Source organism: Rhineura floridana, chromosome 1, assembly GCF_030035675.1.
Source record: "Rhineura floridana isolate rRhiFlo1 chromosome 1, rRhiFlo1.hap2, whole genome shotgun sequence".
NCBI lineage: Eukaryota > Metazoa > Chordata > Lepidosauria > Squamata > Rhineuridae > Rhineura > Rhineura floridana.
The window spans coordinates 16,390,363-16,404,214 of NC_084480.1; the positions used below are offsets into that span (position 1 = coordinate 16,390,363).

Below are 13,852 nucleotides of genomic sequence, written 5' to 3' on the forward strand. Positions count from 1 at the left end.
TCCATCGGCCAGTACATTGTCCTTGCCTTTGATGAACTGGAAGTCCACTTGATAGTCCTGTAGGGCCCAGGACCACCTCTGCAGCATAGTGTTATGGTTTTTCATAGTCTGCAACCATAACAAGGCCCGATGATCCGTAGTCACTGTGAATCTTCGTCCCCACACGTATGGGCGCAACTTGTTCAGTCCCCACACGACCGCTAGGCACTCCTTCTGGACCGACGAATAGTTTTTCTCCCTCGGCGTCAGCTTGCGACTCAGGTACGCCACTGGATGTCTGGTGCCTTCTCTCTCCTGTAGCAAGACGACTCCCAGCGCCAGGTCCGACGCATCTGTAGCCACGATGAATGGTTTCTCATAGTCTGGTGCTATTAATATGGGTCCTTGGCGCAAGGCTTGCTTCAGTAGATCAAAAGCCTTCTGACATTCATCCGTCCATACCACACGCTCAGAACACTTCTTCTTTGTTAATTCATGCAAGGGGGTTGCTATTTCCCCAAAATTTCTCACAAACTTCCTATAAAATCCAGCCACACCCAGAAATGCCCTTACTTGTTTTTTGGTTAAGGGGATCGGCCACACTTGTATTGCCTCCACCTTGCTCCATAAGGGGGTGATTTTCCCACTCCCCACCTTATGTCCTAAATAGATTACTTCCTTTAGTCCAAACTGGCATTCCTTAGCTTTTATTGCGAGGCCTGCTTTTCTTAAGGCCTCCAATACTGTTGTCAGGTGTTGGACATGCTCAGGCACCGACTTGCTAAAAATGGCCACGTCATCGATATAGGCCACTGCAAAATCTGACATGCCTCGCAACACAGTATTGATTAGCCTCTGAAATGAACTTGGTGAGTTCCTTAGTCCTATGGGTAAGGTCACAAACTCATAATAACCCATCTGGTGTACTGAAGGCAGTTTTGGCTCTGGATTGCTCATCTAGTTCCATTTGCCAAAATCCTTTACAGAGATCTAGTGTAGAGATAATGGTTGCTGCCCCCAATAACTCTAACATAGCGTCTACCCTAGGCATAGGATACGCATCTGGGACAGTAATTTTATTGATTAGCCGATAATCAATGCAAAACCTTGTCGTTCCATCTTTTTTCGGAACCAGGACAATACTTGAGGCCCAGGGACTGATGGATTCCCTGATCATTCCTAATTCCAGCATATCTTCCACCTCCTTTTTGATCTCATTCAAAACTTTCCCATTCACACGGTACGGAACAGATCTGATTGGGGCATGATCTCCAGTATCAATGGAATGTATAACTATACTGGTTCGGCCAGGTTTGTTGCTAAAGAGATTCCTATAGGTTTTCAAAACTCTCAGAATCTCTTCTTTTACTTCCTCCTTCACCTCCTCTGACCATTCCACTTGATCTACCCCTCCTTTGTCTTTGCTTTCCTGTACCAAATCTGGAAGTTCAGGCCCACTTCCCTCAGGGAATAAGGTAACTTGCAACACCTTTGCATCCCTGGTATGGTAAGGCTTTAACATATTTACATGAACCACTTTGCTTTTGTTTAATTGGTCTGTGGTGATTACATACGTCACTGTGTCAAGCCTTTCTCTGATGGTATATGGTCCTTCCCAGTTAGCCTGTAATTTGTCATGTTTCCTGGGTATGAACGCCATAACCATATCTCCCACATCATACACACGTTCCCTGGCTGTTCTGTCATACCAGTAACGTTGCTTCTCCTGTGCATGACTCAAATTCTCTTTCACTACTTCCATCATTGATGTTAATTTATTGCGGAATTCCAATACAAAATCTACTACAGAAGTTTTGTACTCTCCCAGAGTTCCTTCCCATGAATTTTTTAGCAGTTCCAAAGGTCCCCTCACTTTTCTAGTAAACATTAGTTCAAAGGGTGAGAAGCCTGTTGACTCCTGAGGGACTTCTCTGTATGCAAATAAGAAGCATCCCAAACGTTCATCCCAGTCTTGTGGGTGATCTTGAACATAGCTTCTTATCATGCCCTTCAAAACTCCATTGAATCTCTCAGTTAGCCCATTAGTGGCGGGATGGTAAGTAGTGGTCTTTAGATGTTTTAGACCACAACATTTCCACATACATTGCATCACTTCTCCCATGAATACACTGCCTTGATCCGTCAGCACTTCATGAGGGAAACCCAGCCTCATAAAGATTTTTAATAAAGCCTCTGCCACTACAGGGGCTTCTACAGATCTCAGTGCTTCTGCGTCTGGGTACCTGGTGGCAAAATCCACCACCATCACTAGATATTTCTTGCCATGCCTTGTGGGTTTGGAAAAAGGGCCCACCAAATCTATTCCCACTCTATAAAAGGGTTGTCCAATTATAGGAAGGGGCTTTAAGGGTGCCTTGGTCTTTACTCCACTCTTTCCCACCTTTTGGCATATTCCACAAGATAGACAATGTTGTTTTACATCCTTGGAGATACTTGGCCAATAATAGTGTGCAGCCAATCTCCTCTTGGTCTTTTTTATTCCCAGATGTCCTGCACATGGGACCTCGTGGGCCACCTCTAGCAATCTGGTTCTGTATTTGCTAGGTACTATCAATTGCTTCACTGGTTCACATTCATCCTTTCTCTCAGCAGGCATCCACAGTCTATATAAAATCCCATTCTCACACACAACTTGATTCCTCAGTTTGTCAGTGAAAGGAATCTGTTGGGTCAGAGCTTGTTCCTTTATCTGCTTCAGACTTATATCTTGATGCAGCTCTTCCCTGAATTGCTCTGCTTCTTCCCCAGAGACCACTTGATACAGTTTGTCTCCTTCAGCAGGCCTTCTAGTGGTTGCTATGGTGACCTGAGGCTGGTTAACAGATTCCACCCTGTTTGTTTCAGCCCCCCTTAATATGGCTTCTTTTTCTCTGCCAATTTGCTGTCTGGTCACTACATAGATCTTTCCTTGGGCGCCCATTACATCCCTTCCCAGTATTACTGGTTCTTGTTGCTGGGCATTAATGCCTACTTTATATCGGCCCTCTCGGCCTCTCCAAGTCATTTCCACCAGGGCCACAGGCAAACTTTCTGGTTGACCCCTCACTCCTTGGATAGTCACAGTTTCCTGAGGTAATATTACCTCAGATTTTATTAAATCTGGCCTCAGTAATGTCTGAGCGGCACCAGTATCAAGCAATGCCCAATAATTTGCCCCTTGTACACTCACTTCCTCTCTCACACTTGAATCAAGGTCTGTTACTTCTGTCCAGTTTATCTGGCAAAACTGAACCTTTTTCGCTGTTTCTAAAGCCTTGGGCTCTGTTTTCACTGCCCTTGTCTGAGCAGGATTACTAATGGGGTTGGCAACCTCACATTGAAAACGTAGGTGCCCTGGTCTACCACATTTGTAGCATAATTTCTCCTCACTTTTAGGGTACACAGATCCACTCTGGGGTGTCCTGTGTCCTTCAGATTTTAATGGAGGACTCACTCGCTGTGGTACCACATCCCTTCTGCCAGCACTATATGGTCTGGGTTTAAACTCTCTTGATGTTTTCCCCACCCAGCCAGTTCTATTGGAGGCGAAGTGATCCGCCATCTCTGTGGCCTCCTGCACTGATGTAGGGGAACGGTCTTTGACCAGGAGCCTTATTTCTGGTGGTAACTGATGGTATAATTGATCCAATATCATGAGGTTTTTCACCTCCTCCACAGACTGAGCTTTGGCACTACTCATCCACTTTCCAAATTTATCCATCAATTTTGCTCCCAGTTCCACAAAAGACCTCCCTGTCTGTATCTGGCAATTTCTGAAAAGCTTTCTAAAATAATCAGGCCCCAGTCTGAATCTTTTAAACACTGCTTCTTTGAATTCAGCATAGGTGACGGGCTTGTCTGAGGGGAAATATTGGTATACCTCAGCCAATTCCCCTTTAATCAGGTTTGATAAATACTGCATGTATTTATCTTCAGGTAGCCCCCACAACTGAGCTGCTTTTTCAAAGGTGCTGAGGTAAATTTGAGGATCTTGACCAGGCTCATAGACAGCAAAGTCCTTTGGAGTAATTTTTATTCTTGTTCCATCTCTGTCCTTTCTTGTTTCATCAGAATGAAACTTCTCTCTTTCAAATTTTAACTTTTCTATTTGTAATTCGGCATCCACTGCTCGTTGTTTCTCCCTCTCCTCAAACCCCATTCTCATTTTCTCAGCTTCCATCCTCAATCTCTCAGCTTCCAACTCTCGCTGTTTATCTTTTTCCTCAGCCTCCATCCTCAATCTCTCAGCTTCCAACTCTCTCTGCTTGTCTTTTTCCTCAGCCTCCATCCTCAATCTCTCAGCTTCCAACTCTCTCTGTTTTTCCTTCTCTGCACCTTCCATCCTCAACTTCTCTCTCAAGTACTCTATATAAGCGGGATTGCTTAAATATCCTTCTGGGGTCTCTTCTCTGACAGGTTGTTTTTGCTGGGCAGTTGCAAATCCTATAAGTGCTACCCTCAATTCATCTACCCCTTTACCCTCGTGAGGTAAATTGAATGTTATGCACTTCTCCACCAGCTCCTCTCTTTTCATTTTTATGTATTCAGCCATGGTGTTTGAGTTCACTCACTCTTTGCCACACACTCTTTGCCAGTCACTCTCACAAGAAATCTTGTTTTGTTATTTCTGTTTGCCACACAACTATTAGGGATTGTCTAGTATTTGTATCTCACTGCTACAGCCAACACCTGTGACGTAGTCTCCTTTGTCACCACGTGTCTTTGGGACTCTCTTTGGTTCGTATCTGGATTCTCTGCTGTTCGTATCCCACCGCTACTGACACCACCTGTGATGCGTCCTTCCCTGGCTCTCCCTGTCAGGTTCCTACCTGCTCGTGGTTACTGCCTGTCTCTAGGCACCACCAGGGACTCCACCAGTCCGGACCGCTCTCTCTTATGATTTCTCTCCCCGCTCTAGCACAGATCTCAACAGATCCCCCTGCTAGGCAACCACCAGTCACGTCCTAATACTAGTATTCCCAGAGACTCTGAATACTGGTATTGTTATTCTCTTCACCACTGCCACCATTTGTTACAGTTCCCCTTCAGCCTTGGTCATTACCTTACCCTCCCTTCTGGTCTGTGAAACCCCAGCCAAGGATCAGGCCTTTGGTAAACCAAATTAAGTATTTATTACAGATAACAAAGCTAACAAGATTAACAAGATTTCTTCTTAAGGCACATAAGCATATGGTTTTACTCAATACTAATCCGAACTCCACCTCCCTCCTTCTTCACTCTCTCCTGGCAAAGAACTCTCTCAAACCCCACCAAGCAATCCACTCTTTCTCTTCTCCCCCCCCCCAGATTCCACAATTCACCACCTCACATTCACCCAGATTTACCTGTCATCCTTTCATTTATACTGTCAGCCATTTTAAACATTCAGCCAATCATCAAGCATTCTATTGCCCATTCACTCCCCCTCCGCTTTCACTACTTACCATGTATACTCTAAACAACCAGCACTTACCATATATACACTAATATATAGGAACATCACACCCTTCCCAACCCTTCCTGGAGATGTCAGGGATTGAACCTGGGACCTTCTGCATGCAAGGCAGGTGCTCTGCCACTGAGCTTAATGGATAAATACTGGGGGCTACATTCTTATAGTTGGGAATTTGTAACATCCAAGAACCATGAACATTGCACATTCACGTTCATGTCTCACATCTTGCTGAATGAATGCTTTGCTCCTGGGTTTCTGGGTGTGAAAAACATAAGTGATCATTTTGGGGGGATTTGTTGTGTTCATTTGGACCAGTCTGCCCCAAACTAGTGCTCCCATTGGCTATTCCGGCCAGGGCGCATGAGTTTTTCAGTCAAACAGGTAGATGACACCAGGTTGGGAAGGCTGATCTGGACAGATGTTTTGCATCCTCCACCATTAGCAGAGCTTTCTATAATGTGTGTACGTCCACCTATTTCCCAGTCCGAGCCAATAGTCTCTTTTCTTTTGCTACAGACCCTTGGGCAACTCCCACCTTTTTGCAATCTCACAGTGACATCTCAGGGTCCCCTCTTTCGCTTGCCTCCATAAGTTTTATTGATGAATGGGAGACATAGATTTCCCCCATTTTTTTATGGCAGAGGGTGAAAATAAGACCAGTGCAACAAATACCTGTCTAATCCCGTGAGTCATTTGTATGCCCAGGAAACTGATACACACAAGGTGGCCAAGGAGCATATCTAGATTACAAATCTGTATTGGCTTTATGCCAGTTTTTATCATAGCTTCTGCCCCCACCCCCAAGACTCCTGGGAACTGTAGTTTGGTTTGGGTGCTGAGAATGTTTCTCACTCTCATCCCTGAACTAGAGGTGTCAGGATTCTCTGGGGAGGTGGAATAAACTGATTTAATAGTCAAGTCTGTAGTGTAGCTATACACTGGGTACTCGGAGTGCACTGGGTACTGAGTCAGGCCATTAGTCTACCTATCCCAGTACTGCCAGTCTGATTGGCTGCAGCAGCTGTTCAGAGTCTCAGGCAGAGGTCTTTCCCAGCCCTGCCATCCCAGATCCTTCTAACTGGAAATGGCGGGGATTGAACCTGGGACCCTCTGCATGCAAAACGCAGCCTTTACCCGCTTACCTACGGTTACACTAATGACTGCTTCATGCTTTGTGAAAAGAAAAAGCTTTAGCACAGGAGTAACACAAGGAGTTTACTGGGTGGATTTGGCCCCACCGTGTGGGAAGTTTGCCATGGCCCTTGAAAGGTGCTGCCTCTGCTAGGGCTCGTCATGTGTTCCAGCAGAAGCATTTTTGGGTGATGATCCTACCACCAGATAACATAAGAAGCCAAGGGTGCTTCCAGGTGTGGATGGTTTTAGCATCACCCAATCATTACAGTTTTGCTTTTAGCTGGAAGTAGAATGGTAACTCTGCTTCCAGACGTCTGTCTCAGGAGCCAAGTGGACAGTCTCCTTTCTCCCAGCCCCAAATGTGTGTGTGTGTGTGTGGTGACTCTCATAGGAACCAATGTGTGGGGAAAGGGTTCAATATTCCTTACCTCCTCACTGTACTCCTGATCATGATTGCCCCCCCCCCCAGCTGCAGTTTAGGGAGATGAAGGCAATGCTGTTTGGTAAGGGAAGGGCTAAAGGGGTAGAGGTGATTTCTAAAGAGAAGAGATGGACCTTAGAGAAGGAAATGACTAAAGCAAACTGCACAGGCCAGAATAGCAGTATACAGCATCAACACCTGAGGAAATTAGTTTTTTAAAATAATAATAATTTGCAGAGAGAGAGAGAAACATCAGCTGTCATTAAGAACAGGAATATACCATCAGTATGCTTCAGAATACCGGTTGCTGGAAACCAGAGGAGAGGAGAGTGCTGTTGCACTGAGGTCCTGCGAGTAGGGCCGGCGCGAGAAGGTGGCTACGTTGGATCCTGGCTGAGGGCCCCTGTGACTCAGAGGGGCCCCTGAAGAGCTCCTCCCTAAGGTGGGAGGATAGCACTCCTGTTCTGCGATCCGCGGCAGCATTGACTCCCGACCCTGCCACAGATTGCAGAGAGGGAGCTCCCAGGCACCCCCCCCATACAGACTATGCAGGCTTACATTGCTGTGAACATTGCTGTGAACTCTGTGTGTGCTGCGCGCGCATGCCTGCTATCAACCAAGATAGCGGTGGAGGCTTCCCTAAGGGGCTGATGCTCCTGCTGCCATCTTGGTTGATGGCAGGCATGGGCGCGCGAAGCGTAGCACGCATGGGTGCCATCAACCAAGATGGTGATGGGGGCATCAGCCCCTTAGGGAAGTCCTTGCCGCCATCTTGGTTGATGGCAGGCATGGGCGTGCAGCTTGTACAGCATTCACGTGAGGCGGTGGGAGAGATAGGCGAGCCTGGGGCAGGCTGGTGCCAGCCCTGCTTATGGATTTCCCATGGGCACCTGGATGGCCACTGTGAGAACAGGATACCGGACTAGATGGGCCACAGGCCTGATCCGGCAGAGCTCTTCTTAAATCCTAACTTAAACATATAAATTAATTAGGCAGCCCCTATGTCTACATAGGCATCTAAACAAGATTAGTTTTAAAAAGTTGGATTTTCAGTCCTCCAGAGAAGAAAGAAAAAAATGAATCTGAACAGAGACAACCTAAGAGGAGGATGTGTTGATCACGACATTGTGCAGAAGAATGGTAAATAGTGAGTGAACAAAATCTGCCTATTCCACAGTAAAATATCCAGCCCTATTCTAAGTTTAATTAGGAGAGCAATTGCTGCTTCAGCCTAAATGCCACAGTTACTCCCAAATGTTTTTTCTACCAGAATAAAAAGACTATAGAGATTTTTACTGTACCACTTTAGACTTTTACGCATGTGTCTGATTGAGTTAAATTTCCACTTGTCCCTTCAAGGCTGTCGTCGTCACGGATGGGGAACGAATATTGGGTCTTGGCGATCTGGGTGTCTATGGCATGGGAATCCCTGTTGGCAAGCTCTGTTTATATACCGCATGTGCTGGCATACGACCCGATAAGTGCCTCCCTGTGTGTATTGATGTTGGCACAGACAATCAGGTAAGCTACAAGATTCTGTCATCCCTCTCCCAATAACACTTAACACTTGTCTGTTTCACAGCATTCATTGGCCAGGCTGAGACATAATGTTCCCAATTCAATGAACTGTGGCTTGTTGAAGTGGGAATGAGCAACAGGCTTTAGTGTTTCCTCCTCTCCCACCTTCCCTTCCCCACACCTCTCAAACACCTGGCTGCATACGAGATTTGATTAAAATATTTCCCCAAGAGAGCTCAATTAGGAAACTAGTTTATGCGCGTCCTTCAAATCAGGACTGCCAGCTGTGGTTTAATCCTGGTTTGCAATCCTATTTTGTAGGGACCTTTTACGCCAGGGATGGGGGACATGTGGCCCTTCAGATGCTGTTGGACTACAACACCCTTCAGTCTCAGGCAGCATGGTCTGGGATGATGCTAGTCTAACAACATCTGGAGAGCCATAGGCTCCTGCCTCATTTAAAACAGTTTTTTGGTTCAAATGTCTTGGGGAATCTGTGGCTTAACCATCCAGGAACTCCTTTCTGTAGCCAAGTGTTTGAGAGGAGGAGGGAAGAGAAGTGTGTCAGGGAGGAGGAGGAAACGCTTGAGGTTGTTGCTTGCTCTCACTCCCAGCAATCATGTTTTGGACCAGCACGGTTACGTCTGAGCCCAGCCATTGGATTGCTGCACAGAACTGCCCTGGCTGACCCAAGTAACGTTGTTAGCTGCGTTCTTAAGATTTTGTGCCTGGGCAAGGTGGTCAGTGGATAATTGTTTTGGAAATGTTAAGAAAAGGATTGTTGCAGCGAGCAACTGCAGTGCTCTCCATGACTGTGGTGTTTGTACAGTTGGTAATTGGGGGTGTTTCTAGGTGCCAAGTTGAAACTGTCTTAGTTTTCTTTTTGCCATATTGTCAAGAGGTGTAATGTGACCTGTTAAAGAATGTAATGTTACATTTATGGTATTGAAATAGTTTTTGTGTTGCTGTGACATTTTATTGTTTTATTACTGTTGTATTATTTTATTATGAAATTGTTTTTGTAATTGTTTGCTTTTGTTGTAAGCCACGTCGAGCACAGGTTTTTTTTGTTCGTTTTGTAAGTCGCTTTGAGTTCCATTTTGGAAAAAAAGCAACTAATAAATATCATAAATAAATAAATAAAGTTGATATGCATATCCTTGCTGGTGCACACACTTCTTCCTCCACGGCGGACATGGGAAAGCGTGAACTTCAGAGACGTTCACATGATCTCTAGTCAGCCTGGCTGCATCTGTGAATCAACCCTTAAACATGGATGGGGAGCCAGTGGTCCTCCAGGTGTTGTTGGACTCCAACCCCCATTAGCCACAGTCAGCATGGTCAGTGGTCAGGGATGATGGGAGTTGCAGCCCCATCAACATCTGGAGGATGTGGGGAGCCTCAGGCCCGGGGGTCAAATGCAGTCCTCCAGGCCTCTGTCTGGCCCTCAGGTCTTCCCCAGGCCACACCCCTTCTCCCCAACCCATGCCCCTCATCAGCCCTGCTCCACATCCTCCTTGTGCTTTGGCCTGTCTAGAATGTGTCCTTAAACTGTGATAATGCCTCTTGCTTGCCTGGTGGAGAGGTGTGGGTGTATGTAAAAGACACTTATTTTTCTGTGGCTGGAATGTAGCCTACTGTACAAAGGTGAGAGTTGCAGCCGTCACTCCACACACATATTGCCTCTGGCCTTGTGCGTCACTGGCACGTGGCCCTCGGCAGGTTGCCCACGAGGCAGTGTGGCCCTTAAGCTGGAAAAAAGTCCCGACCTCTGTGATAGAGGGGCTTGTTTTGAGTCATCTTGGAGTTGCTAGCTATGCAGGCACCATTTTCTATAGCAGAGGTTCCCAAACTGTGGTCTGTGGACCACCAGTGGTCCATGAACTTCATTCAGGTGGTTTGTAGCACGTCCACTCGATATTAAATATTTATATTAATTTTTAATTGTCTTTTTGTTGCTTCCTTTATTCCCTGTATTGTATTTTATTGTCCTACAATTTGAATTCTATGGAATGCCAATTGTAATACAATAACATACAATATAAGAAATAAAAGAAGTAATTAAAATACTATTAAAACTCATACTGCACCTACCAAAGCGCATTACAGTTGCTACACCAGGCAGAAAAATCATTGATGATCCATCAAGACCATCAGCAATTTTCAGGTGGTCCATAGGGAAAAAAAATTGGGAAACGCAGTTCTATTGTACACCTGTAGTTTGGATTTGAACTGTGTAGGTTGGGTAGGCGAGGAGTGGGAGACTGGCCTTCCCTTTGTTTTGGGGACGTGGGGTTTGGTTATTCAGTCTTCTACATTTTTGCTTGTTGCCTGCTGGGCAGGAAAAGCCCCAGCCTTGGAACTTTAAAAAAATGTTTTTAAAGATGTTTTGTTTCAATGCATTTTAAAGTCTGTTTTTATGATATTTTAAAGTGCTTTTAGTGCTTTTGTTTGCCGTCCTGGGCTCCTGTTGGGAGGAAGAGCAGGATATAAATAAAATAATCAAATAAATAAATAAATAAACTGCAGAGAAAGGTGTGGATCCTCTTGATAACTGCATGGCAGGCCCTGGTCTGGCAGCGTAGTATTCTTAATTATTTTTAAACAGCTGATGAAGTGTTCAAAATTCGAATGAGACGAAAGGCTACTTGGGATCTGCTGCAAATGTCCATGCTTCCTGGGAACAGCACAAAATGTTCAAGTCACTTACAGAGCGATATATTGTATATTGAATTAACTGCTTCCTTTCATGGCTCTCGTTCCTTGTATTTCCTAGTCGCTGCTGCAAGACCCATTTTATATGGGGCTGTACCAGAAGCGCGACCGCTCACAGCTTTATGATGACCTCATTGACGAGTTCATGGAAGCCATTGTGGACAGGTATACATTCTGAGCTGTGTCAGTAAACCCAAGCAACAACCCATGTTCCAAATATATGGGGCAGCGAGTGGGGAAGGGCAGTCTTTTGAGGGAGCAGGAGATCTTTGGATGGCTGCAGATGGTGGAACTGGAGGAAGATAGGAAGCTGTCTTACACTGAGTTAGGCCACTGGTCCCTCTAGCTCAGTATTGTCTAAGCCGGTGGTTCTTAACCTTTTTTGGGTCACAGATCCCTTTGAGAATCTGATGAAAGCGATGGACTCAACATAAATAAATAAACACAATTAATTTTATTGCATTGGAAATTGTTTTGTTTGTTTTGTTTTTGTGTCTAGTTCATGGATCTCCTGGGAGCCATTGTGGTGGAATGGTTAAGGTGCTGGACTATGACCTGGGAGACCAGGGTTCGAATCCCCACACAGCCATGAAGCTCACTGGGTGACCTTGAGCCAGTCACTGCCTCTCAGCCTCAGAGGAAGGCAATAGTAAACCCCCTCTGAATACCGCTTACCATGAAAATCCTATTCATAGGGTCGCCATAAGTCAGATTCGACTTGAAGGCAGTCCATTTTCATGGATCTCCTAGGAGTTCATGGACCACAGGTTAAGAACCTCTGGTCTATATTGACAGGCAGTGGGTCTCCAGAGTTTCAGGCAGGAGTCTCTCCCAGCCCTACCTGGAGATGTCGGGAATTGAACTTGGGACCTTCTGCACGCAAGGCAGCTGCTCTACCTCTGAGCAGTGAAGATTGTGGCCCCGGATGTTTTGGGATGTAAGAGTGGAGAGATAAGGAAGGGGCAAGGCTGTGGAGGGCTTTGAAGGTAAGGACTAGGAGCATGTGCTGCATCTGGGACCTTCCAGGAAACCAGTGTAGGGATTTAAGGAGACGCCAAATTTGTATAATGTATTGTGGATAAATCCACAAAGGTTGCTGTCTCACTGACCTGGACATACCTCTATTACTGTTACTATGAACTGTTGCTTGTTCCCATTGTTAAAAATGTGTATAATGCAACCTTCCCCAATGTGGTGCCTTCCTGATGTTTTGGACTACAGCTCCCATCAGCCCCAGCCAGCATGGAAGGTATCAGGCTGGGGAAGGCTGGCACAGTGCTTTCAACGTTCATTATCTAGTTGCAAACCTTACAGCAAACCTTGCAAGGTAGGTCAGTGTTAATACCCCCATTTTTCAGATGTGTGAGTGTATGTGGAGGTGGAATGTGGGGGGCTCAGTCTGAGAGACTGTGGCTCGTCTAAGGCCATCGAGGGAGTTCATGGCAGAGGCAAGATTTAAGCCAGGGACATCCTGTTTCACAACTCAGTTTCATAGCTGTTATCCTATACTAACACAGTGGCTTGGCGAGGGGCCGTGGCCCTATGATAGAACATGTGCTTTGCATGCAGAAGTTCCCATGTTCAGTCTTTGGTATCTCCAGTTAAAATGAAAGTTGGGAGAAATGACTCTTGATAGTTTGAAGGGCAACTCTAGTCAAGGGGGGCAGTGTGGTGTAGTGATTAGTGTTGGTTAAGAACCTGGGAGACCAGGGTTCAGATCTCCACTCAGTGACCTTGCCAGTCGCTATCTCTCAGCCTAACCTACCTCACAGGGTTGTTGTGAGAATAAAATAGGAAGGGGGGAAGCATGTATGCCACTTTGAGTTCATTGGAGGAAAAGGTGGGATATAAAATAAATATAAGGAAGGCCATACTTGGATGGACCAAATGACTCTGTATAAGGTAACTTTATAGGTATGTTCAGAAAAAATAAGCTGTTTAAATTTACAGAGGTTTTCTTGCCTGGTTGCCGTCAGAAGGTTCTTGTTTGGCTGTTTCCAAGTCTGCATTATAATGTGTGAACATTCATGAAGTATTAAAATGTGTCATTTGCAAGATAAGAATTGACTTTATATTTCTTGCTGTGCCCTCTAGGTATGGCCAAAACACCCTCATACAGTTTGAAGACTTTGGCAACCACAATGCTTTCCGCTTTTTGAGAAAATACAGAGAGAAATATTGCACCTTCAACGATGATATACAGGGTAACTGATCCCCTTTTGGGCATCTAGCATATTTCTGTTTGGGTTGTATTTTGCTGGCTGTATGTGTAGGTGCCTCTCTTTCCAGCCCTTTTCAGAAAGGTTTGTTCCTTTTATAGGGACAGCTTCGGTGGCCTTAGCCGGCTTGTTGGCAGCACAGAAAGTTATTGGTAAACCAATTGTGGAGCACCAGATCTTGTTCCTTGGTGCGGGAGAGGTGAGTTGCTCTGTCAAGCTAGGAGTGCTCTTCTCTCCCAGCTATAAAATGGGAATAGTTATTTACCTTTACAGTTTGGGTATGATAATAAAATGCAGTGTAGGGTTGCCAAAGGTTTTGCACACATCACACATCCTGCTAAGTCTGGAGGGGACAAATCATGAGCCTGGATTTGGACTACATGCTAAGCCAAGCCCATGATTTAGTTTACA

At 45.5% G+C, this 13,852-nt stretch overlaps 1 protein-coding gene across 2 annotated transcripts in view; it reads left to right on the forward strand.

Moving 5' to 3' along the window:
* The window catches only part of ME2 (malic enzyme 2), a 58,761-nt gene that overhangs the window by 31,401 nt on the left and 13,508 nt on the right, over positions 1–13,852 (forward strand). For both annotated transcript variants that reach the window (XM_061614529.1, XM_061614537.1), the window contains 4 exons: positions 8,349–8,510; positions 11,284–11,387; positions 13,317–13,426; positions 13,543–13,640. In XM_061614529.1, coding sequence (XP_061470513.1) covers positions 8,349–8,510; positions 11,284–11,387; positions 13,317–13,426; positions 13,543–13,640 — 474 coding nt within the window. The remainder of the gene's footprint in view (positions 1–8,348; positions 8,511–11,283; positions 11,388–13,316; positions 13,427–13,542; positions 13,641–13,852) is intronic.